The 24465-nt window shown below is 45.3% G+C and overlaps 1 protein-coding gene across 1 annotated transcript; it reads right to left on the reverse strand.

The window, feature by feature from the left end:
- Window positions 1-2537: 2537 nt before the first annotated feature.
- On the reverse strand, window positions 2538-23262 carry LOC121613200 (peptidase inhibitor 16-like). The gene is made up of 6 exons (XM_041946508.1): window positions 22710-23262; window positions 7391-7541; window positions 6702-6769; window positions 6487-6596; window positions 5508-5599; window positions 2538-4706 (listed from the first exon to the last, which is right to left on the reverse strand). The coding sequence occupies exons 1-6, from the start codon at window positions 23004-23006 to the stop codon at window positions 4207-4209; spliced, it is 1218 nt and encodes a 405-aa protein (XP_041802442.1). The 5' UTR covers window positions 23007-23262; the 3' UTR covers window positions 2538-4206.
- Window positions 23263-24465: the final 1203 nt, after the last annotated feature.

Genomic DNA, 24465 nt, shown 5'->3' on the forward strand with positions numbered 1-24465 from the left:
GAGGGCACTTCAGCGCATGTTTTGGCTCCCAGGGGCCACTTTAGCACACGTTTTGGAGTCCAAGAGGGCACTTTAGAGCGTGTTTTGGCTCCCAGGGGCCACTTTAGCACACATTTTGGAGTCCAAGAGGGCACTTTAGAGCGTGTTTTGGCTCCCAGGGGGCACTTTAGCATGCGTTTTAGAGTCCAAGAGGGCACTTTATCGCGCGTTTTTCAAAAACTGGGCCACGAGGGGGGGACGGTCGCCACAGAGCAAACTACAAGCAAACCCCCCCTGTGCACGCCACTGCTCTGGACAAACCTTTACAGCCACTAGACTGACTGAACTGGACTCCCCTCGAACCCCAAACTGCCTCCTTTCATCAGACACACATAAACATGAACACATTTACAAGACTGTAAACGCACACACACACACACACACACACACACACACACACACTTGTGCATAAAGTGAGAGAGTGATGGAGGAGATGGAGGACGAGACACCAGAGCGACGCTCACGAGACAAACACGATCAGACAAGATCAATTTAATAGAAGAACGGAAATGCTGTTTAGCTGCAGGGAAGAGCTACACACACACACACACACACACACACACACACACACACACAGCCTCTCAGTTTGCAGTAAATGTAGCACCAGAAATAGCCTGAGAGCAGTAAGAGCAGTTAGCAATGAATATTTCAACTTCCCTCTCCCTCATTTTAAATCTCTCTCCACCTCTTTAAACTTTTAATCTTCAGTCGTTGGATCTTCACCTCCTCTCCCTCCACTGGGTGTTCTCCTCAAACCGTCCTCCTCTCTTCTCCTGTCTGCCCTCCATCCCCACAGCTTCCAGTACAGAGCAGTAAACGAGGAACCATCGTCATTCAAATAACCGATACGTAGCGATAACGACATAACATTTAATCACAGAGTTGACGTCACAGCTGGTGTGAGACGAGCAGACGCGCCTCAGATTTATTTCTGTACCTGTGGTTCAGGAGCTGATAGTAAATGCTCTGGTTTAACTTTAATGTGTGAACTCAGCACCATCAACACTCTCTGCAGCCATTACCGTCACCATGGCGACCATTTCAACGATAAGCCACATTAAAACCACATTCATCTGAGGACAGATCACACTGAGTGATCTCCAGCTACACTGAGTATTCACCATCACTAACCATTTACAATCAGTGGTTCATTTTTTTCAAAACAGATCAAGTCACACAATGTGTTGTAACCAGTTAAGAACTGCAGATGTGGACTGGGTCCAGAGTGATTCTTCCCTCTGTCCAGATGTGGACTGGGTCCAGAGTGATTCTTCCTTCTGTCCAGATGTGGACCAGGTCCAGATTGATTAGCTGCTCAGTCCAGATGTGGACCGGGTCCAGAGTGATTCTTCCTTCTGTCCAGATGTGGACCGGGTCCAGAATGATTCGGCGTTCTGTCCAGATGTGGGCTGGGTCCAGAGTTATTCGCCTCACTGTCCAGATGTGGACTGGGTCCAGAATAACTAAACAACATTTTGATTTCAGTGAGAATTCAGTGGTTAATCTGTTATTATGAGCAAATGAAATGTCTCTGTTATTGTCAGACAGTTATCTTGCGATCCTGACTCCATTTACACCTGATACTACAATGGGATCTGGATCCAGATACGCTATCTGGATAATAAATGATCCAATCTTACCTTTGTGTTCACACCTGGTATCTTTAATGTGCTCACATTGAGCAATTTGAGGAGGCAGCAAATCAGCCCCAGACTCCTTTAAACAGTGACACAGCTGATGAGTTTAGGGGAAAATATAAACTTTGTGAAACACTGTCTATCACAGATTCCTAATGATCTGTCCTCTCACAGTGTAATACATGAAGTTATTCCTTCCTTTGTATAAAAACATTGTGTCAGATTGTCCGCTGTGTTGCAGCACTGTTGCAGATGTGTAGTCAGTAATTAGAGGCCTGTCTCTTTTAGCTTCTCACCTGCTCGCTCTCTAAATGTGAACAACAACTGATATTTTATGTTGTTTAATTGTTTACAATTTGAGCCAGACTACCTCCAGATGTGGTCAGACAGATGTGATCACAGTCAGCAAATGTCAGACAGTATTCTCACTTTAAACATTTCCTCTTTGTGTTTAAGTAGAAGGTGTTTGAGCTGCAGTGGTGGAAAGTTACAGACACACAGAATTCCACCCAAAAAATGTCTTGTTAGAAGACCAGGCCTCATATTCACCTCGGATAAACTTATAAATGCGTAAAAACTCTGTAGTATTGCAAAGTTTACTTCGTTAAAGGTCTGAATACGTCTCCCACTGAGCATCACTTCCTACGGCCACACGCTTTTTTCTTGGCGAATGACTTGCAATGATCTTAAGACACTGAGATTAAAATGATGCATCATTGCCACTGTGGTCGCTATCGTCTTTCATAAGAGACAGAAAGAAGAGTCGTCCGAATAAAGCCTGCAAGTGAAACACAATCTGAACAAAGACTCACAGAATAAATGGACAAACTGGTGGATAAAGGAGCCACGTAGACTGCATCGTCAAAAAGAAGAAATACGGTTTATTTCTTTATTAATCTTATATACAGACATTTACAGCAATCTTTGCTAAAGTAAATGAAGATAGTTATGGTAATTTCCTGTTGTCTAAGACAGTGTAACAGAGATTTGTAAATTATTAGAGACTCTGTCCAGTTGTAGTTCCAGTCTGAGTATATAATGTACAGTAGATATACGTATATTTGATCAAAGAAGAAGCAGGGTCGTCAGTTTGACACAAAAAAAACTGTTCAGAAATCATTTCTCCTGCATTTAGGAAACACTACAAACACAAACTTCGACTGTATGTTTCAGTGGTTTGTCCACATGAGATGGAGCCACCCCGCAGATACAAACCATCCCCTGACGGACGTGAAGAGGGTCTGAGAGGCCCGACTTTGAGCAGCCTCTTTACTGCTCTTCAGGACAGAGGCTCTGCAGCTCCGTGGGTCTCTTCACAAACGGCCGAGTATGTTCACACGATTCAACATTTTAATGTCACAAGCAAACCAGGCTGTTTTTGACACTGAACACACATCTGGCTGACAAGCTTTGGGGTTATTGTGGTAACAGAACAGCATCGCCTCGTGATAAACTTTAAACACACTTGGTTAAAGGTGTGTTTTAAAGAAGGAGGTGAACTTCCTTCACACCTGAAGCTCCAAATGTTCAACCCTGTTCACCTCAACCTGTTCTCACATTAAAGGACAACTGTGTTTCACTCAGAGTTCATGAGGAAATCTGTGTGTACTTACAGGTCAGGGTAGATGTGGGATATGATTAGCCTAGCTTAGCACAATGACTGGAAGCAGATGGAAACCGCTAGCCCGGTCTGGTGACAACTGTTTCCTATGATTGGAGCAACTGACCAATCACAGCTCTGTTGGCGGGGTTATGAATGGCCACGTCATCTCGCTACACAGCTAGCCGCCTTCACGGCTATAAGATGGGAACGAGGGTGGATGGGATGGACGCAGCTGTGAAATAACCACAGATTTCCACATGTTAGGTCCATGAGCAGTGAAGCCCAGAGAAAACGTTTTGGAGACCAGGCTTTGAAGCTGCATGCTAACTGACTGATGCTAATGTTCCATTTTCACATTTCACAAATCTTGCTTTTACATTTATGTCGTCTTAATTCACTTTAGAGGAGCATGTTGGAGTATTTTTGAATTTGAACTGAGCAGAGCCAAGCTAGCTGTTTCCCCCTGCTTCCAGTCTTTATGCTAAGCTAGGCTAAAAACATGTCCTGAGTCCATCTGCGTACTGGATGCACAGACAAGAAACGGACGTGGAGAGAAGGCGAATAAACGTTGATCATTTAAAGGCTGCTATTAACCCTCATCTTCCTCTCAACTGAAAACCCAAAGACCTGTTTCCTTTACAGCAACACAGCGTGTTTAGTGCTAGCTGGCGGTAATATCTGTGTTTTCCAGGCAGGTTGAAGCAGGTTATGCACACATTATGTGACCCAGATCTCAGCCCAGACTACATGCAGATGTTGTGAAAATGGCAGCTGTTTTCTGATGAGTGTGAATTATTAATTGACCCATATTACTCTGCAGGGGAGGGCACGGGGCGGATTAACAAGGTACTGTGCAGGCAACACGGGAGCGGTGGGGTGGACTCCTCTTCTGTTGCTCCCTCTTCCTCCTCCTCGTCCTCCTCCCCCTCACAGCCTCACAGTCAGGATCGCAGTCAGACAGGCTAACAGGAGAGAAGGTGAAGATACTGAACCAGCGTTCCGAATAACTTCCCTGTTCTGGGATATTTGTCTTGTTACGTCTCTCTCGCTGTTTCCCTCCGTCTTATCTGTAGTTTCCTTTCTCCTATCCTCCTCCTCCTCCTTCTCCACCTCTCCTTCAACCTCCTCCTCCTTTTTCAGTGTTGTTGAGGGGACCTCAGGGGGATACGTGTCGGGGGCAGGGGTGGCTGGTGGAGTGTCCTCGGCGTCCTGTGCGGAGGTGGTGGTGATACTGGGAGTACTGGCAGCAGTGGTGGTGGCAGGCTGGATATACGGCTCAGTTGTAGCAGGAGGAGGAACAAGCTTCTCCTCATCCTCCTCTGCAGGCTGGAGGGAGGGGTCGGTTGTAGCTGGAGGAGGAACAACTGTGCCCTCCTCTTCGTCCTCATCCACTATGTCATCATCATCATCCTCCACCGTGTCAGCGACTAGAAAACCAACAGAAGGAAATTATATTTTATAACTTTCTCAGACTTCAGGACAGCAGGTTAGTTTAAATTACTATAAAGTAAACATTTAATCTATAAAATATCAAGAAATAGTGAAAAATGTTGTCCGACAGCCCAAAGCATGTTCAGTTATTCAGTTTACAATCAGACGCAACAAAGAAACGCAGCAAATCTTCAGATCTATAAGGTGGAACAAGATTTGTAGATAAATGACTTCAAAGAAACTGTGGCGGTTGGTACTTCCGTTTTTTTTTATTTTGTAAGACCACTTCCTGTTTTGTTGTGTTTTTTCCTTAACTCTACTTTTGTTTCCTGAGGCTCCCTTCCCCCAGCGGCGTCGAGGAGTGATCGGGAGCACCTGGATTCACTTCCTAATCAAGGACGCTATTTATACTCCACAGAGACGCTCCTCGACGCCAGAGTATACTACTACGTACTGTGGTACCAGTGGCTTCACGTCTCTCTTGTGGTAATATTCATTGACTACCTTCTTGTGGCTTTTCTTGTGTGGAGTAATTGTTTGTCTCTTTGTTTTTTCTTCCAGTGCCTCCCGTGCTCACACAGCCCAGCACTCTCTGAAGCCTCTTTTCGTTTGTTTGGATCACGTTGACCATTTCCCTGTTTTGCCTCTTGTGTTGGTCAATAAACCTTCTTTAAACCTTCTCCGTTTCCGCTCCTGGGTCCCTCTCAACTCAGTGCGTCACAGAATCATTGATTATTAAGATAGTTGTCAGTCAGTTGACACAATGTTCTAAATCTGGTGTTGAATGTGTGTCGTACCGCAGAGGTTGTTTTCACATTTCTGGAGGTTCTCTGGGCACCTGGAGCACCAGTCGCCTTCGACATACGGCCTCTCGTCTTCATAGTTCCCTCTGATTAACACACAGAGTTAGAATAATGACTGGGAGGAATAAATCAACACTTTGTTAAAATCAAATTAAATTTCCCCTTTTTGCTTGACAGAACATACTGAACAGAAATCAATATATTACAATTAATATCCTAAATACCAACAGTAAGTGATTACTGGCCACAAGGGGGAGCTCTTGTTGCAGCAGTGCAGCAGCAGTGCAGTCACTGGTGGCAGCAGAGGCAGTGTCTTATCTTTAACAGTGGCAACAGTAGTAATACTAAAGGTAGCAAGGTAGAAGTAGTAGAACTAATAGTTCACTTAGTAGAATCAGCAGTAGGAGTACCACTAATGGCAGTAGCAGTACTAGTTGTAATAATAGTTCTAGTTGCAGCAGTGGCAGTCATCGTAGTAGTAATAGTACTTAAAGTAGTGCTTTTCTATTAGTAGTAGTAGAAGAAATAATAGTGGTACTTTATTAGTGGTAAAGTTTGCAGTAGTAATAGCAGTAGAAGCAGTACATGCTTTAGTAGTAGTAGTAGTTGCAATAGTTTAATCAGTAATAATAACAGTAGGAGGCCGACCAGTAATAGTAACAGTGATACTAGTTTTGGTGGCAGTATTTTAGTACTAGTTGCTGCAGTAGTAGCAGTAGCAGTAGTAGTAGTGGAAAAAACGGGGGTAGTAGTAGTAATAGTACTAATAATAGTGACATTACAAGTTGGTTGTTGTATCATAGTACTGCGTAGTGCATAGTTCAAGGTAGTACTGAGAGTATTGTAGTCGTAGTAAAAGAATAAGTCATGGTAATAGTAGTAGTGTTGTAGCAGTAGTAGAATTAGTCATGTGGTAGTAGTGGTTGTACTGTAGTAGTACCAGTAGTAGTACTAGGAGTAGTATAGTACTGACGCTGGGTAGTAGTTGCAGACGAGGAAGGAGACTCTCTCCCACTCCAGCCCCTCCATGTTGTTACAGAGATGGAAGGCACAGCCGACTCTGTGTGTGTCTGCCCACACCATCTGTAACACACACACACACACACACACACACAGATCACAGAGTTCAGATCACATAAGATACACGTGTGTGTGTGTATAAATATGTGTGTGTACGTGTTTGCTGACCTGTGTGTAGTGTCCACACATCTTATCTTCATCACAGCTGTTGTTTTGGAAGTCATAGTCCAGGTGTTCTAGAGGAACCAATGACATTCCAGTATCACAATTACATCACAATTATCTTCCAATACTTTACATTACATTTAACCAGTGTTGGAAAAAGTATGCAGATCCTTTATGTGAGTAAAAATACCACGCCATAAAAATACTTTACAAGTCCTGCGTTCAGACAAGTTGAATGCAAATGATGGATTCTGCAGGTAGGCAGCTGTAGCATTTAGCACGTAGCACTGATACAGCTAACTTGCTATTTGGCAGAATAGCTGAAAAACACAGACTACTTACATTACATAACCTCTTTTTGATTAATATTTTATTGACTTTTTATCATTTTTAAAGACAAAAATAAGGGAAAAAACATTCAAAGGAACAAAAGGCGAAGAAAAAGAGGAGAAGTCGTCCTTTTCCACCGCAGACGTTTTGACTTGTCATGGTGGGAATAATGACGGCTCTGTTTGGTTCAAGTGTCTCAGTAACATATGACAGCGTGACAGCGTGAACAAACACCAGGACGCTGAAACTGAAGCACAATGCATAATGAAAGAGACGTGCCCTGCTATCACTCGTGCTACAGGACCAGCTACTGCAGAGTCCAGTTCTACAAACAAACCCTGCAGCCGGATGAACTGACTCACCCAGAAACCACTTCTCCAGAGCCTCTCGGAGGTCCAGAGGCCCAGTGCCGGCGAACAGATTCTCTCCGGTGTCCTCTAGTTCTGGGTTGTGGTTCCAGATACATTTAGCAGCGTAGCCCTCTGCGATCACCTTCAGACTCGGGTCCCATCTCTGCAGACACAGAAGAAGCTTATTCAGACCAGAATATTTCCTACCAAAGTCGGGAAACTGATCAGTCAACTGATGCAGACCAGTGGAAGAGTCTTCAGCCATGCTAGTGGCCCTTTGAGGCTATACCATGCTAAATGCTAACATCAGCATGCTAGCATGCTCACAATGTGAACCTTAGCATGCTGATGTTTAGCATTTACTCATGTTTGGTCTTAAAGGCCCTGAAATGTTATTTTCTGATCCTTGATCTGACACAAAAACACTATTTTCAACAGTTTTGGTTATTTTTCTTTACGAGTTTTTTTTTTCAAAATGCGGTGTCACATATTTCTATGCACCAATCAGGATTCAGTGACACCAGAGAAGGTTTGTGAACTTCCCGTATCTGTGACACCGTTGCTCCGCCCCTCTGGAGACCAGCGACAGGTCATGAGTCTATTTCCTCCAATGGGAGAAGTGAAGGTGAGCAGAGATCAGGACTGATTCTTCCACCACATAATCTTCTGATCACTGGGACATTAAACTACATTTTCAGACAGACGAATCAGGAGAGAAGTCGCTTTGTTCGAGACCTGTGTGTGTTTCAGCAACACTCCCATGACATCTGGAGTGAATACCGTCATCTGGAGTCATCCGATTAGCACAGCTTGTAATGGCTCATCTCTGACTTACTTTATTGCTTATGAAGTCAAATATAAAATGTGATGGCGACCGCCCCCCCTAGTGGCCCAGTTTTTGAAAAACGCGCACTGAAGTGCCCTCTTGGACTCCAAAACGCTTGCTAAAGTGCCCCCTGAGAGCCAAAACGCGCTCTAAAGTGCCCCCTGGGAGCCAAAACACGCGCTAAAGTGCCCTCTTGGACGCCAAAACGCGCTCTAAAGTGCCCTCTTGGACGCCAAAACGTGCTCTAAAGTGCCCCCTGGGAGCCAAAACGCGCTCTAAAGTGCCCCCTGGGAGCCAAAACGTGCACTAAAGTGCCCTTTTGGATGCCAAAACGCACTCTAAAGTGCCCTTTTGGACACCAAAACGCGCGCTAAAGTGCCCTCTTGGACGCCAAAACACGCTCTAAAGTGCCCCCTGGGAGCCAAAACGCGCGCTAAAGTGCCCTCTTGGACGCCAAAACGAGCTCTAAAGTGCCCCCTGGGAGCCAAAACGTGCGCTAAAGTGCCCTTTTGGACGCCAAAACGCGCGCTAAAGTGCCCTCTTGGACGCCAAAACGCGCTCTAAAGTGCCCTCTTGGACGCCAAAACGCGCTCTAAAGTGCCCTCTTGGACGCCAAAACGTGCTCTAAAGTGCCCCCTGGGAGCCAAAACGCGCTCTAAAGTGCCCCCTGGGAGCCAAAACGTGCACTAAAGTGCCCTTTTGGATGCCAAAACGCACTCTAAAGTGCCCTTTTGGACACCAAAACGCGCGCTAAAGTGCCCTCTTGGACGCCAAAACGCGCTCTAAAGTGCCCCCTGGGAGCCAAAACGTGCGCTAAAGTGCCCTCTTGGACGCCAAAACGAGCTCTAAAGTGCCCCCTGGGAGCCAAAACGTGCGCTAAAGTGCCCTTTTGGACGCCAAAACGCGCGCTAAAGTGCCCTCTTGGACGCCAAAACGCGCTCTAAAGTGCCCTCTTGGACGCCAAAACGTGCTCTAAAGTGCCCCCTGGGAGCCAAAACGCGCTCTAAAGTGCCCCCTGGGAGCCAAAACGTGCACTAAAGTGCCCTTTTGGATGCCAAAACGCACTCTAAAGTGCCCTTTTGGACACCAAAACGCGCGCTAAAGTGCCCTCTTGGACGCCAAAACACGCTCTAAAGTGCCCCCTGGGAGCCAAAACGTGCGCTAAAGTGCCCTCTTGGACGCCAAAACGAGCTCTAAAGTGCCCCCTGGGAGCCAAAACGTGCGCTAAAGTGCCCTTTTGGACGCCAAAACGCGCGCTAAAGTGCCCTCTTGGACGCCAAAACGTGCTCTAAAGTGCCCCCTGGGAGCCAAAACGCACTCTAAAGTGCCCTTTTGGACGCCAAAACGCGCTCTAAAGTGCCCTCTTGGACACCAACATGCGCTCTAAAGTGCCCCCTGGGAGCCAAAACGCGTGTTAAAGTGCCCTCTTCAGTGGCAAGGACGCGCTATATGTGCCCTTTTTTTCCTTTCCGCCCCTGCCCTTCAAAAAGTCTGTGCACACCACTGGTCATAATGCTCACAGAGGAAGTTGTCACAGTTCATGTCGCTGCTGTATTTTCTTCTTTCGCCCGTTAAACCTGCTGAGTTTTATCATGTTATTCTATTGTGTAGCTGTTTTGGATTTATTCTTGATTTAAGGCCTGTCAATAACTCTGTTCTCTGGGAAAGTGATAAACAAATAATGTTTTGTTATTATTACACAACATGTTTTATGTGTCTTTATTAGAAAATCAACCACAGAGCTTCATCAGCAGATTCTCTGCTGATGTTTTCTGAGAAGTTCATCTGAGAGACAAACATTGTTGGAAGAGATTTGACATTGAACATCATATCAGGGGATTTGATATCTGGATTTCTAAACGGCACCGTTTTTGACCCTGACCCCGACTGTTTCTTTTCATGCAGGTAAAACCAGCAGGCATCATGACACCAGAGCTTCTTCTGCGAGCCTTTATTCCATCGATACGACGTCCTCGTCGCCCACTCATCGATGAGCCGACCTCTGACCCTGACCACCGCCTGACCCCGCCGCCCGCCCGCCTGTCCGAGGTACGCGTTTCCTTCCCGTCGTGCCTGAAGGCTGAACCTCATAGTAATTTCCTCTTGTGGGCAAAGGTGGAGTGTGAGTCAGCTGCAGGGAGTTTAGATTTGATCTGTAACAGATTCAGACGTTTCAGATGCTCTGGTGTCGTGTTTCAGCTCTGCAGGAAGACAAAAGAAAGCCTGTTTGGAAAGATGGATATAAATACTGGAGAGTAAAAGGTCAAAGTACATATTAGATACTGTAAGTAAGTATATATACTGGAGAATACTGCAGTTCTTATGACTCCAACCTAACAAAACTAACAGGAGCCCCTGATGTTCAAGCTTTTTCTTCATCTTGTATGTGATAACGCGTGTGGACAAATTTTTATGTGTGTGCATGAGTTTAAAAAAAATATACCACCTTTCAGGACCTTGAGGGCTCTGAAAGGGGGTCATGTTGCATGATGAGTACTTTCACTTCTGATACTTTCAGTACATTTTGCTCGTGATCCCCATGTATTTTTGCTGCAGCAGAGTTTCAAATGCAGTACTTTTACTTGCGACAGAGTATTGTTGCACTGTGATACTGTTAGTGAAGTAAAGGAGGTCTGGTCTCTGCAGGGCTTTGCTAACGTAGTTAACATACAGTTTTAAACGTACACTGAGACATTTGTCGTTGCCACGTTCTTTAAAGGATAACTTTCGTTTTTTACAACCTGGACCTTATTTGTAGCATTAAATACGACCATTTACTCACCCAGTGTCATGACCCGTGCCATGCACGGCGGTTTTGTTTAGTTTCTCTTGTTGATTCTTGCCATTGCCTCATTTAGTTACTGTTGTCTCAGTCATGCCATGTTTTGTATTAGTCTCTATCCTTGCCCTGTCTTGTTTGTATTTTGTTAAGCTTCCCATTGTGTCTTGTCCTTGCCTGGTTTTGGTTACTACCTGTTTTATTTTGAAGGTTCATGTCATGTGTCTTTGGGTTGCTTTACTTCCTGTGTTTTCCCTCCCGTGTGATTGTCAGATTGTTTCCACCTGTGTCTCATTAGTGTTCCTTCCTAGTGTATTTAAGTCTGTGTCTTCCCCTTTGTCGGGTCGTTGTCTATGTTTCCTAGCCATGTCCATGTAACCTTGTTGCCCTTGATTCCTTGTCACAGTTCTAGCCAGTAAGTGAGTGTTTGTCATTGTGATTCCTTTGTCCTGTCCGAGTTGTGTTTCTTGTGGCGTTACCTTTGTTCATGTCCGTGTTTCTGTTCATGTCTGATTTGTTCCTTGGTTCGTCTTTGTCTTTAGTTTGCCACAGTTCTGGTTAGTTTGTCATCTTGTTCTTTTCTTCGATCGTGTTCATGTCTTGTTTTATGTAGTGTACCCATCCTGTGTTGTCTGCCCTTCCCTAGCTGTTTAGTTTCCCAGACCATAGTTCCGATGTGCGTGTTATTCGTTTGAAACATTAATAACTTAGTTTTCTGTTTTCCTTTAGTTCATAGCCTTGCCGAATTGTTCTCCTCATGTAAGAGTGATTTTCTGTTTGATTACTTTTGTTATTTAGATTCTTGTTTCTCTGTTTTCTAGGAATGTATTTTGAGTTGAGATTTTCTTATCTAGTTCTCTCAGTAGTCAGTTCCGTTTTCTATAGCCTTTGTCTTTTCCTCCTTCGGGAGCGTTTTCTGTTATCATCTTTGTTATTCATAGTCTGGTCCCTAGCTCTCATGTGTCTTGTGTTCATGTGTTGTCTTTCCCTGTGTTGCGTCGTTGTGGTGTGAATTCTGTTACCCTTGTGTGTCGTTAGTCATTAGTTCCCTGAGTTTTAATTGTCTTGTGTTTTCCCTGTGTTTAATAAATGTATTTATTGAACCTAGCGCCCCCTTGTGTGTCTGCATTTGGGTTCAGTTCCCCTTAAGTCCCAGCCTTCCTGACACCCAGACAACTTTGGTGGCATTTGGAGTCGTTTTGAAGAAATTAGCCCCAGAGGAGCGGCGCGTATATCCGTATAATGCGAGTACTCGGGGCATCCATGCGCAGCCTCTATATAATGCCTCTATATCCAGCGGTCGGCTAGTTTAGCTGTAGTTTGGCACAGCTATGGTTTGTTATTGCGTATTCGTAGCCGCCCGCCGCAGAGTCAGCCGTGTTGTGGCCGGCTGCTCGCGGCGTTCGGTAATGACATCATCCATGTCAGAGGTAGTTGTCTAGAGACGCCGGATGTTGATAACATGCCACCACGGGCTCAGAGGGGAATAGCACCAGCATATCAGAACTAAATATTGGAATATGAACGAGTTTCTGCAGATTATGCGTTATATAGAGGCTGCGCATGGATGCCCCGAGTACTCGCATTATCCGGATATACGCGCCGCTCCTCTGGGGCTAATTTCTTCAAAACGACTCCAAATGCCACCAAAGTTGTCTGGGTGAGTAAATGGTCGTATTTAATGCTAGAAATAAGGTCCAGGTTGTAAAAAACTGAAGTTATCCTTTAAGTTTCATGCTTTTATTAGATCAGACAGTTAATGTTGCACAGCAGCGCTGCCTCTGGGTATTTTTGACTTCTTATATGTACAAACTTCACCACACCTCAGTGAAAGGTAATAAATCAGTCAGAGTCATCACTAGTGGTTTGCTTCACCTTTCTGCCACTAGTTAAAATGTCTGCTTGGAAAAGAAAAGCATACAAATAGAGATTATTGCAGGAACTGTAGAGGTCAACTTGCCAAGTTGCAGCTCCACAGAAAGGTCAGACCAGCCGCACTGAGGCGGGCGGAGCGGCGGCTGCAGCAGCGTAAGCTAATTCTTTTTGATGGTGTCAACATATCCGACCACGCCACAGCGTGAAGTCGTCCACTGTGGTTTTCTACGAGCAGCGCAGTTCCTCCATATTGTCCAGAAAGAGTCTGAGAGGAGGATCGGACATGGGGAAACACAGAGCAGAGCGCTGACGTGGATCAGACTGTTTGTCTTCTGCTCGCTCTGTTTGCTGATGTTTGTCTGTGTCTGACAGGCTGCAACAAACAGCCGCATCAGCTGCGACCGCAGGGCTCCTGCCTGAGGAGCTGCGTCCATGAGACGGCGGGCAGGTGGAGTCGTTCAGCAGGGCTCAGAGCGGCTAAAACACGGCTGTTAGAGCGGGGACAAAGTGGATGACAGCAAACAAAACACAGCAACTGACTGTTACTGTAGCTCAGAAGTTATTAAAGTAATAATTGTGATAATCTTTTTGTTATCAGAGGCCACACCGACACTGAGTGAGTGTTTCACAGCGTGATACATCTTCCTTTGTGCCCACACTGCAGTTTATTCTGACTCAGTCCCCCCCCCCCCACACACACACACACGCCGTCCTGCTGCCACAAACACTCACTACAGCACACAATGTGGATTCATCCGCTGCTGAAAATAGTCCCGACAAATGCTCTGCTTCTCCCTGTTTGTTAGAGCGAGCAGCTGTTGTCGGAGATAACTGAACCCTTTTTAAACAAGGAACTATATGTTTGTGTCTTCAGTAGGAACCAATGGGCTCGTTGCTGAGAGCAACACACAGGAAGTCAGAAACTGCCGCGACACACACTAACATCATCGTTTTTTCTTCGCTCGGAGTGCAGGTGACGTGCAAAAATGGCTGCTGTGAAGCTGTGGGAGTGTGAATGGTTCAGTGTCTGTGGAGGCGACGCCGGGAGGTCGGACAGGACTGAGAGGTGGACTAATCCAAGTGCACTGTTTGCTGATGATAAGGAAAATGCAGAAAGTCAGCGGCTCTGTGATTAAAGTTAACTGTACAGTAAGAACAGTGAACATGACGAGTGCTCGCGGCTGATTGGACAGAAGAGATCGACGTCTTTTGGTTTAAGTCACTGCTGCAAAGACACCAAAAGAATGAACAACAGGACTTTGGCTGAAGCTTTAATATTCCTGTGTGTGTGTGTGTGTGTGTGTGTGTGTGTGTGTTTATATGTGTGTTTATTTGTCCAGTAATGACACACAACACAAACAATAGTCAGGGGTCTCCTTCACATTCCTCTCTCTCTCCAGGCTCTCTCAACATCTGGTGTGTGTTATGACTTTCAGGTCATGGACGTGGTCATGTAGTAACACCCCTACACACACACACACACACACACGCCGCAGGTCATCTGGTCTGTTAACAGCTGATTTTTTTTGTTTCTCTTTGTCTCAACAGACAAGTCATCGAACTCTTCATCACAGATCTGATTGGTTTTACATTTCGATGAGCTCTGATCTGTGAGCTGAGGAGCGCCTTTACTGATGCAGCTGTCCTCATGAAGTTGTGTGTGTGCATGTTAACGGTGCACTTCTTCAGTTTAGCAGAGAAAAAAACTGATCTACAGTTTCTGCACAACAGAAAATTACACAAGATGTTCACACATAGACCTCCAGTGGTGGAAAGTAGCTGAGTACATTTGCTCAAGTACTGTACTTAAAGTGCGAGTGTGTACGATTTAGTGTCATCTAGTGGTGAGGTTGCAAAGTGCAACCAGCTGAGCAGCCCTCACCTCACCATTGCTTTCCGAGCGTGTAGGAGAAACTACAGTGGCCACAAAACTCCAGAAAAACATGCAAGTCCCTCTTTAGAGTCAGTGTTTGGTTTGTCAGTTAGATTATCATATATTATTATATTATTATAAGCTCCCCAGCAATATATAGTTATTTAAAATTAGCCTGTTGCAACCACCTGATAACAGTTTGTTAGCCTGAATTAAATAAGCTGCATTTGAAGGGCTGATGCTCAGTAGCTATAATGTTCTGTACAATAGACAGGAAGTGATTTTGCGCTGTCTGCTTGTTTCCACACTAGCGCAGTTAGCTAATGTAACTACAAGCAGCGACTGCTAGCATGTGGAGTTAGCTAGCTAAGCAGCTCGTCTCGTATTCATGCTAACGTCTCCGTTGCCGCTCTCAGCTAAAGTTACTGTACGTCCAGAAGCCTCTTTGAATTATTGAGATATGTATAGTTGTGTTAGCGTGCTAACATTAGCTTCATGGCCCTGCTGTTGTTAAGTGTATGTTATCCTGCTGTTAGCATTAGAATAAGCTACACTCTGCGTACAAAGCCATCCTGCAACAACAAGCAAAAATCAAACACTGATCTGTGTTTGTCCCCTCGAACAATAGAAGCGAGTGTTTGGAGCCGATCACGTCCGTTATTTAGTTTAATACAATTTTATGTAATTATATTACTCAATGTAACTGAGTCTGTTTATTGCCATGTTTTGTCAGTGGAGATTGATTTCAGTTGCTGTTTGCCAGCTTGACCTCACAGCACCTCGTATCTGAGCTGCTTCACCTTCTGAAGCCCACAGCGTCGTCTTGCAGGCGTTTTTCTCCGCTGTGATGGAAACGGCTGGCGGGAGGCACCGCTGTGATATAACTGTGAGTTTCACTCGAGCTGCTCAGGAAAATGTCTCCTCCGGGTTTGTTGGTATTGGTTTCTAAGCACCAATAACGAGCAGCGTACAGTGCGGATGATGAAATCTGAGAGAACAAACAGTCGAATGCGGCGCTGCGGTATGACGGCGTCTCCTGCTGAGGGGATTTACATTCTTCCTCTGCAGGTCTGGTTTCTGGTTCTGGTTCAGGCTCGCAGGCTGTGATCACAACGACTCAGCCGCAGCAGGAACCTTTGAGCCGGTTTAAATCTGCAGATAACAACTCATTTATTCTGCCAAATCATGTGTTGCACCAGTTTGATCCGGACTGGTTAGACTGGTTTCCAGTCCTGTTTATTGTGTGTTGTTTATTTTTATTGTGTGGCCCAGACCTGTTTTGTCTGAACTGGTCTGGTTTGTCTCAAACTGGTCAGCATGGTTTGATCTGAACTGGTTTTCCCCTGTTCCTCCAGAAGTCTTATTTGATCTGGTCAGACTGGTTATTGCTGCTGTTCTGTCAGATTTGTGTGAAACTGGTTAGACTGGTTTCCAGTCCTGTTTATTGTGTGTTGTTTATTTTTATTGTGTGGCCCAGACTGTTCCTACGCAGCACAGACCAGCGTTAACTGAACTGGACTTGTTTCTCAGCCTTATCTGAACTGGTCAAACTAGGTTTTACTGGTTGATTCAGTACTGGTCTGAATGGTCATGGCAGGCTGTCAGCTTCTAAACTGGTCAGACTGGTTTCATAGTTAAAACTCACTCTTGTCTAAACTGGTCAGATTTGTTTGTCAGTCTCTTTTATTCTTATTTTAACTGGTGAGACTGGTTTATCAGTTTTTATTGGTTTTATCTGAGCAGGTCAAACTGGTTTCTCTGCTGTTGCTGTCGTATCGGTTTGTCTGCTGGTCTCAGCCCAGTTTTCTGTTACCAGACAGATAAAACAAAGATCTGTCTTCTGTAATTTCCTCCCAGTTCAGCACACTGACCTCCTTCCTCTTCCAGTTCTGTTTACCTCATCTTACTCCTTTTCTCCTCATTTTACAAAGTCTCTCTCCCTTTTCTTTAGTCTTTTCTCCTCCCTTCCTCCCTCCTTCCTTCTCCCCTCCTGTTCTTCTTTCTCTCCAGTCCATCTTAAAAGCAGAAAGGAAAACATGAATATGGAAATGTCCCAGTGGGGCTTCCATAGGAGTGGAGGCAGGCTGAGACCTCTCCTGATCCACACACACACACACACACACACACACACACACACACACACATTCCTCCGGGTGCTCATTCATTCACTACCTAATTTTCATTTCTCTCTATCCAAACATTGTGTTCTTCATCTCTCAGCTCTTTCCCAACCGCCGTCCTCCTCGTCTGTTGCTCAACGCCGAGCGACGACTCCCTCCCTGTCTCCGGATGATTTCCCTGCTGCGTTCCTCCTCTGACCCTCATGTTATTAACTGAAGGGAGTCTGCAGAGGGAAACACCCGCCTGTTACTGGAACCCAGGCTGCATGTTACTCATGCTAACCTGTACGAACAAGCACCGCGTGACAGCAGACTGTTGCTGCAAAGTATCGGACAAATTTGACCTGATGGTGACTTTAAAGGATAACTTTCATTTTTTACAACCTGGACCTTATTTGTAGCATTAAATACGACCATTTACTCACCCAGACAACTTTGGTGGCATTTGGAGTCGTTTTGAAGAAATTAGCGAAACTCGTTCATATTCCAATATTTTGTTCTGATATGCTGGTGCTATTCCCCTCTGAGCCGGCGGTCGGCTAGTTTAGCTGTAGTTTGGCACAGCTATGGTTCGTTATTGCGTATTTGTAGCCGACCGCCGCAGAGTCAGCCGTGTTGTGGCCGGCTGCTCGCAGCGGCGTTCGGTAATGACATCATCCACGTCAGAGGTAGTTGTCTAGAGACGCCGGATGTTGATAACATGCCACCACGGGCTCAGAGGGGAATAGCACCAGCATATCATAACTAAATATTGGAATATGAACGAGTTTCACCGCAGATTATGCGTTATATAGAGGCTGCGCATGGATGCCCCGAGTACTCGCATTATCCGGATATACGCGCCGCTCCTCTGGGGCTAATTTCTTCAAAACGACTCCAAATGCCACCAAAGTTGTCTGGGGGAGTAAATGGTCGTATTTAATGCTACAAATAAAGTCCAGGTTGTAAAAAACGAAAGTTATCCTTTAACTAGGTTTCTCAATTCATCCCAGAACAACTAAACATTTCTTTCCACCTCGAATGAAACTAAGAACAACAGCGCCCCCTTAGGCCGGTCGATTAAAATGAAAAAGCTCCACTGCAGCAGTGACCAAATCCTCATTACTGCTTCTACATCCTGCTTCATCATTGATGTCGTGGTTTCTTTAGCATCTACTCCTGACCTCACGTCATGTCCTGATATGCTGCTCCCACTGTCGCCGCTTTTAACTTCATATTTTCTGCAGATGTGCACAAGCAGAGCTCCGAAGGATTTCTGGATTCTTGGGATATCCTTCACGCTCACATGAATGCACCGTTTAAAGAAGGTCTTTGGCAATGATCTGTTCCTTAAACACATTTAAAGATGAAGAGGAATGTTATCCTCCTCACCTGGCCCTCAGTTTTAAAAACAGCTTGTTTCACCTGGTACTGATGTCCAATCAGGGTCTCAGGTATTGTACAAAGGTTTTTGTTTGTCTGTGTTGTTCATTCACAGCAGTGGTGCAAATACTGTAAGTTCAGTGACGTAAAACAGCTTTGGAAGCTGTTTAGTTCCAACCTGAATGAAACCACATTCAAACGCAGGTATAACCTGAAATCTTTACATGGGAAATCCCCTCCACAATCCCCTTCCCTGAACTCCAGCACCATAAAAGCATATCGGTCATCACCACATGTCCATACAGAGTTAAAGCAGCTGAAGCTTCTCTCCGGTCCACCGACCAAACCAAAACAACCAGCCGGCCTCAACCTGCCCGAAGCTCCGAGACACACAACCAACACAGAGATTTAATCTGACCCGCAGTTCACCTGAAGTCCAGCTCAGAGACGCAAACTGTTCTCAGAAGCAGCGTCACGACAAAGGGAAAACATTTACATAGAGTCTTTAATGTCTCTGCATGGAGGAAAGTCAGGTGACAGCAGCAGCAGACAGATCGCACGTCGCTTCATTTTCATCCTTTCATCATACGTTCATGGTCCCAGATGATGAAAACTAATGACAACAACACCACGATTACCTCCAAAATCTGTACTGCAACGTTAATGTATAGTATAAATGGTGTTGTTAGCATGATAGCAATGCTAGGTTTTACTTAATGCTATGCTATAATAGCGTACATTTAGCATGCAAGTAGACGCAAACATGCTAAATGTTCCATTTTAAAGCCAAATTTTCTGAGCTGAGCCTGACGGGCTGAGTCTCACATGTCCCACAGCCCTTTAGCCTGGTAGACACTTATTTCTTTGCACTTCCTCTTTCCTCGTCTCCTTCCCTCTACTCATTACTCCTTTCCTTTTTCCATCTACCTCCTACTTCCTCTTTTTCACCACAGCGATCCAGACCTCATCCTGTCATCTCTGCTCTACCCGTCACACACATCCCTTTCAGACCAAGTTACATAAACTCAGAGACTAAGGTTGCTTTACTTTTCAGCGCACTGTTGATGGACGCTGTAATCCCACAATGCAATGCACGGCAGAACTGGAGAAACAACTCTCAGCTGGAGACAATTAACATAAACTGTCTCCAGGAACAGATATACTGTGTTCCATGTTTGCAGAAACATCCTGATTTCTCTTTGTTGAGTTTTCAGGTTCAGGATTTGCAGCAGCAACATCACAGTTTGCAAAGATGCAGTTTGATTAAAGCGATAACGGCGTCACTTCCTGTTAGTACAAAACTAACAAGTATCAGGTCATTTCTTATACATTAACTTTAAAATGTTATACTATGAATATCAGGACATGATATGTTCTGTGTGTTTTGGAATTGGTTGAGGGAAACCAATGCCATAAAGTTTGGTTTTGATTTGATACCAAACGATACGCCAGAATCATCAATATCAATACCAGCACTTTCTATTATTTAAAAAAACAGCTGCTGGGGGGTCGAGGACCTCGAGGGAGAGGCTGCTGCTGCCTTTCACTCCTTCTGGTCCAAAGGATCGACTTCACGATCATGAGCTCGCTCCTCTAACGTTCACGCCACCAGTGTTAGAGGACGCAGTCAACACAAGGCGAGGCTGATGGGAACGTCATTAGTTGTGCAGGAATTTGGTCATAAATCAAAGAATTTAACTAAATCTAATTTAGACCTGGTGATGGCGCTAAATTTAAAGTCAGTGCGTCACCAAAGTTGTTAGAATTCATCCTGAGCGACGCTGCTAACGTGGCTAAAACCAACATTTCTCTTTTCCTCATCTGTTTCTTTCTTTTATATCTTATCGACTATTGGTTTCAACACTCAGAGCGTGACTAACTACTGGAAGGATCAATACTTTATGTAACAGTCTGCCTGGCTCTAATTAGGACGGCACTCGTGTGCAAAGTTCACATTTTTACATGATGGATGCACTAAAGAAAAGTTTAGAGAGTCACTGAAATCACTGGTATTTAGGGATCAGAAAGATTTACAGGAACCTTAATGTCATCTGGTCAGCTGACATGATCTGAAGTGTTAACGAGCAACAGAGCAGCTGATATCATCCTTTTCATCAAATCTGTTTAAACTTGCTGCATATGTGGCTGCGGCTGGTTTTAAAGACGACTGTAATGTCTTCAGATGACAGGTAGCTGCAGAGGAGGGCAGGAAACACGAGGAAGATGACGACGCGGACATGCAGGAAAGGACCAGATCCAAACGCAGGACGCTGCTCAATCATTTCAAGCTGTTCAAACATTCTCTGCCTCGCTCACAGAGCCAACAGTGATTTTCATCACGAGCTGTTTTAATCTGCACTTTATGTTAACACGTCAGACGTATATATTAATCTAAAGCGGCTGATCACCAAGAACCACATTTTTCTGTTTCCCACAGTTTGATCCCTCCAGATCGCTTCAGTGTGACTCGCTGAGGTTTGGAGTTATTAGCCCATCCACATACAATCAGGCTCAGTGACTGATTTGTGGTGCTCTGAATGCTGCACAATTAGATTAGCGGAGCTCAACAGCATCTCTCTCCAAGTATAATGACAAGTCTGTGACACACTGAGGTCTGAGGGCTCCTCATTGGAAACGTCTGCTGCTCCCTCTGACTTACAAAGGTTTGTCTCTGTGTGGGGACGCCAGTCATGACAGCAGAGACTCTGCGTCCTCTGGCTGTCCATCTGTCCACCAGTTTGGACTCTGCATGCTCGTTCATTCGCCGTTTGATCCGTTTAGACTGATTGATGATCCTTATCAACGACTTTACGATTTTAAAGTTGTCAGACTGTCTCTCTGTTTGGTGGAACAGTGCTGGTGCTAATAGCACTGGTGCTAACAGCACTCATGCTAACGACACTAACAGGACTTCTCACATGTTTCGAGTCCATGTTTATTGAGGCGGCAGCGTCAGAATGTGCTCAGCCGTAACACCTCGCCACCAACAGGAAACCAGGTCTGACCTCTAGTTGGGGGCAGCCCACTGGTAGCGGCTTTTTTCAGGCTTCTGATTGGCCAGCATGGCTTTAAGGTGAGGGTTATATCGCCCCCTGTTGGTCTGGCAGCTCTTGACAGCGCTTCAGTTGTGTTTTTGTGGAGGAGTTGTTTCTGAACATGGTGCTTCGCTTCTGTGGACGGATTTTTTTTTTTTTTTTTTTGAGAACTAAAGGGGAAAAACCCTGATTTTGATTGTCTACTTGTGGACCAGGCCTGCAAGTCTTTGTCTCCGCTGCCTGTCCCAGCAGGACACGTTAATGTTGTTGAATAAAGGTTGAAAAAAAAGCAAAAACACAACTTTTTGTCAAAAGTTTGCGTCTGTTAAAGCAGATATGTGATTTAATAAACCACCGTTTAATCTGTTTGCTGAAGGTTGGAAGTGATGAACTGCAGCATGAGTCAATCAAACTGAATGACTGGCGGCTTTTCTCGCCGTCCTCCAGCGTGGACGTTTGGAACCACAAACACGTCCTCTCTCGTGTGACGCGACTCTCGCTGCAATCGTGGTCAGTTTATCGTTTGCTGACGTCGTTCATATTTTGAAATTTCAGCTGCTGGAGTGAACATAAAGATGAGTCTCCGTGACGACGTGTACGTATATGGGATGACAGATTCGTGACATCAGTCACTTCCCAGCAGCAATGACACATTTATCTTTACAGACCACAGTTACTACATCAGGACGTCAGATGTCAGCATCTGTGTCTTTAATAATTCAGTTTAAATAAATTTTAATCTGCATTAAAGTTTGAAATCTTCAGTTCAGGTCAGGTTTTAAGGCAGCTGCTGTTTCCCTGTTTGTAAATCACAAACAAAGCTAATTGAATCTTCACACAGTAAACTTGTGTTGGAAGCTGTTTAAATGTGTTAGAAAAAGCTGCACCATAATAAAGTGAACTTTGAGTTGTTAATGACCAAACGCTGTGACTGACCTTTGACCTCTTCAAGACGTTTTTGAAGGTCAACACCAGAGTATTTAGTCTGTGATTATTTTATGTTTAATTATTATCTTTTTACAATTTAACGCCCTGAAACATGACATGCAACACTTTTTCGCAAAGGATTCTTCTTTTCAGCCTCTAAAACAACATTTGAACCATTTATTAGTCAGAAATTTATAATATAATATAATATAATATGATATAATATAATATAATATAATCAGTCAGCAGCAGTACGTCAGTGTCATTCAGGTTGTGGGAAATCAACCAATCAATCAATCAAAATCAATCGAAGCAGCTAACACAGACTTTCCTTTGACTGGTTAATGAATTACATTAGTACCTTTAAATGAGGAATGATTTAATAAAAACATACCTGGATGATTAAATGAAATAGTGACCTGCACACAGTTTGTCCTGCCTGCACTAGCAGCTGCAGTCAGAGCGGAAACGTTTCAGAGGATGATTTTGTGTCTGATTTAAAGGAGAATATCAGACTGATGGCTGGTGTCTTACCAGGGGCAGCATGGCTGAAGCACTGGGAGAAACCTGTCCTCTGTAGTGGTTATGAAGCTCCACCAGCAGCTCCTCCTGCTCCTCGGTCAGAAAGCTCCAGGCTCCAGGAACCACCAGGGCCCCCAGCAGGAGCCATGCCCAGAGAGGAGCTCCCCTCGGCGGGCAGAGACACCGCCGCTCGGACCCCCTCCTCAGCTTGGGGCTCCGTGAGGCTCGATCCTGGGGAGCGGTTCGGGTCGAGGCCCCCCCCCGCTGGGTGGAGGCCCCCTGGAGCTCCGAGAGGCTCCGTTGGTGCATAATGGGAAACAGAGTCCTGAGGGATGAATCCTCAAGTGGTCAGTCCAGAGTCCAACGAAGTGTGTGTTAAAGTGTGTGTCACAGTGATCAGCTGCTGAGTGTGTGTGTCTGTGTGTGTGTGTGTGTGTGTGTGTGTGTGTGTACAATAGGCCACTTGTCTTTGTCTGTGTGTGTGTGTGTGTGTCTAAGAGTCAGTCAAAGTGTGTGTGCTCCCTCCTCAGTGCCTCTCACTCTCAGCTCTGCTGATCTCTCTCTTTCTGACCCGGCTTTAAGAGAGAGAGGATCCTCCCCTACACACACACACACACACACACACAGTTCACATTTCACACACTGCACCGACTGGTACGCACAACAAACACCCCCCACCCTCCATCCTCTTACTCTCCATATTCTCCACGTCGATCTCTCCTCCTCGTCTCACCCCCCTCTCCCGTTTCTTCTTCTGCGTCTGTTTTTCTTCGTCCTTCTTTCCCTCCTCTTCAGTCCAGTTTGCTTTACTGGTGTGACCCTCAGAGGACACCATAGCTTTTCTTCAGGTCTACATTACAACAGGACTACAGGCCCATATGTACATCGTCATGGTTACTGGTTATAGTACTGACAGGACAGTCTGTCCTCGTGTCTCTACAGGCTGTGACGTGTTCCCTCTCTCATACGACTACGCTGTGATTCCAGGTCAGATTTGAGACGATGTCTTTGTGGACGATCGTGAACGACAGTCGGGCGTCTTTCCCCGTGTAGCGTGACCTGCTGAACGTCTGGGACGCCCCACGACACCCCAATGAAAAGACTAGCACGTCAGAATATTTTATGTCTTGACACATCTAGTGTGACATCTCCCACGACATGTTCCTGAGCGTTGACCAATCAGGTGCTCTCTCCAGAGTGCAGTCACGTAACCATGGCGAGGAGGAGGAGGAGGAGGAGGAGGAGGAGGAGGAGGGATGCTGAGATTACTGCTGTCAGGTGGGACAACAAAAGAGAGGAAAAGTTCATAGAGCTGTGGCAGCAGCAGCACCTCCTCTGTTCTCCTCGAGGGAGAACGACGGCCGAGTCAAAAAGACAAATGTTGGCGGGAAACAGCTCTCAGGTGGAAGCTCTCACGTTAAAGTTGACTGTTTGACGCAGCCGACAGAGCCGAGCCTGCTCCCTGTAGAATAAATAAATGACTGTATGTGGAGCTGGTATTTGTTCCCAGTAGACGTATAAATAATGACTGACTGGGCTGAAGTTCACGCCGCCTCTGGCGTTTGTTTTTCATGTCATAGCGCATCCACAGCTGCTTTTCTTTCTTTTGTTTTCTTTTTTTTTTTTGGTACACGACCGCCAGCATCGCACACAACACTCCTGTCAGTTTGACTGACAGCTGCTTCCCCCACCTCCCGATGACATCCAAACTCATGGGTGATCGTTGAATGAGACGTGCTGTGATTGGTCGAGGTCACACATGCAGTCT

The sequence above is a fragment of the Chelmon rostratus genome, chromosome 10 (genome assembly GCF_017976325.1).
Source record: "Chelmon rostratus isolate fCheRos1 chromosome 10, fCheRos1.pri, whole genome shotgun sequence".
Classification (NCBI taxonomy): Eukaryota; Metazoa; Chordata; class Actinopteri; order Chaetodontiformes; family Chaetodontidae; genus Chelmon; species Chelmon rostratus.

Bases quoted from the DNA above. Each gene is read 5' to 3' on its own strand.
- LOC121613200 (XM_041946508.1), bottom strand. From the start codon at position 23,006: ATGCACCAACGGAGCCTCTCGGAGCTCCAGGGGGCCTCCACCCAGCGG. The intron at 7,542-22,709 runs GTAAGACACCAG...CTGTGTCTGCAG, and splicing joins CTTCAGCCATGCTGCCCCTG to AGATGGGACCCGAGTCTGAA. The intron at 4,707-5,507 runs GTACGACACACA...TTGGTTTTCTAG, and splicing joins ATGTGAAAACAACCTCTGCG to TCGCTGACACGGTGGAGGAT.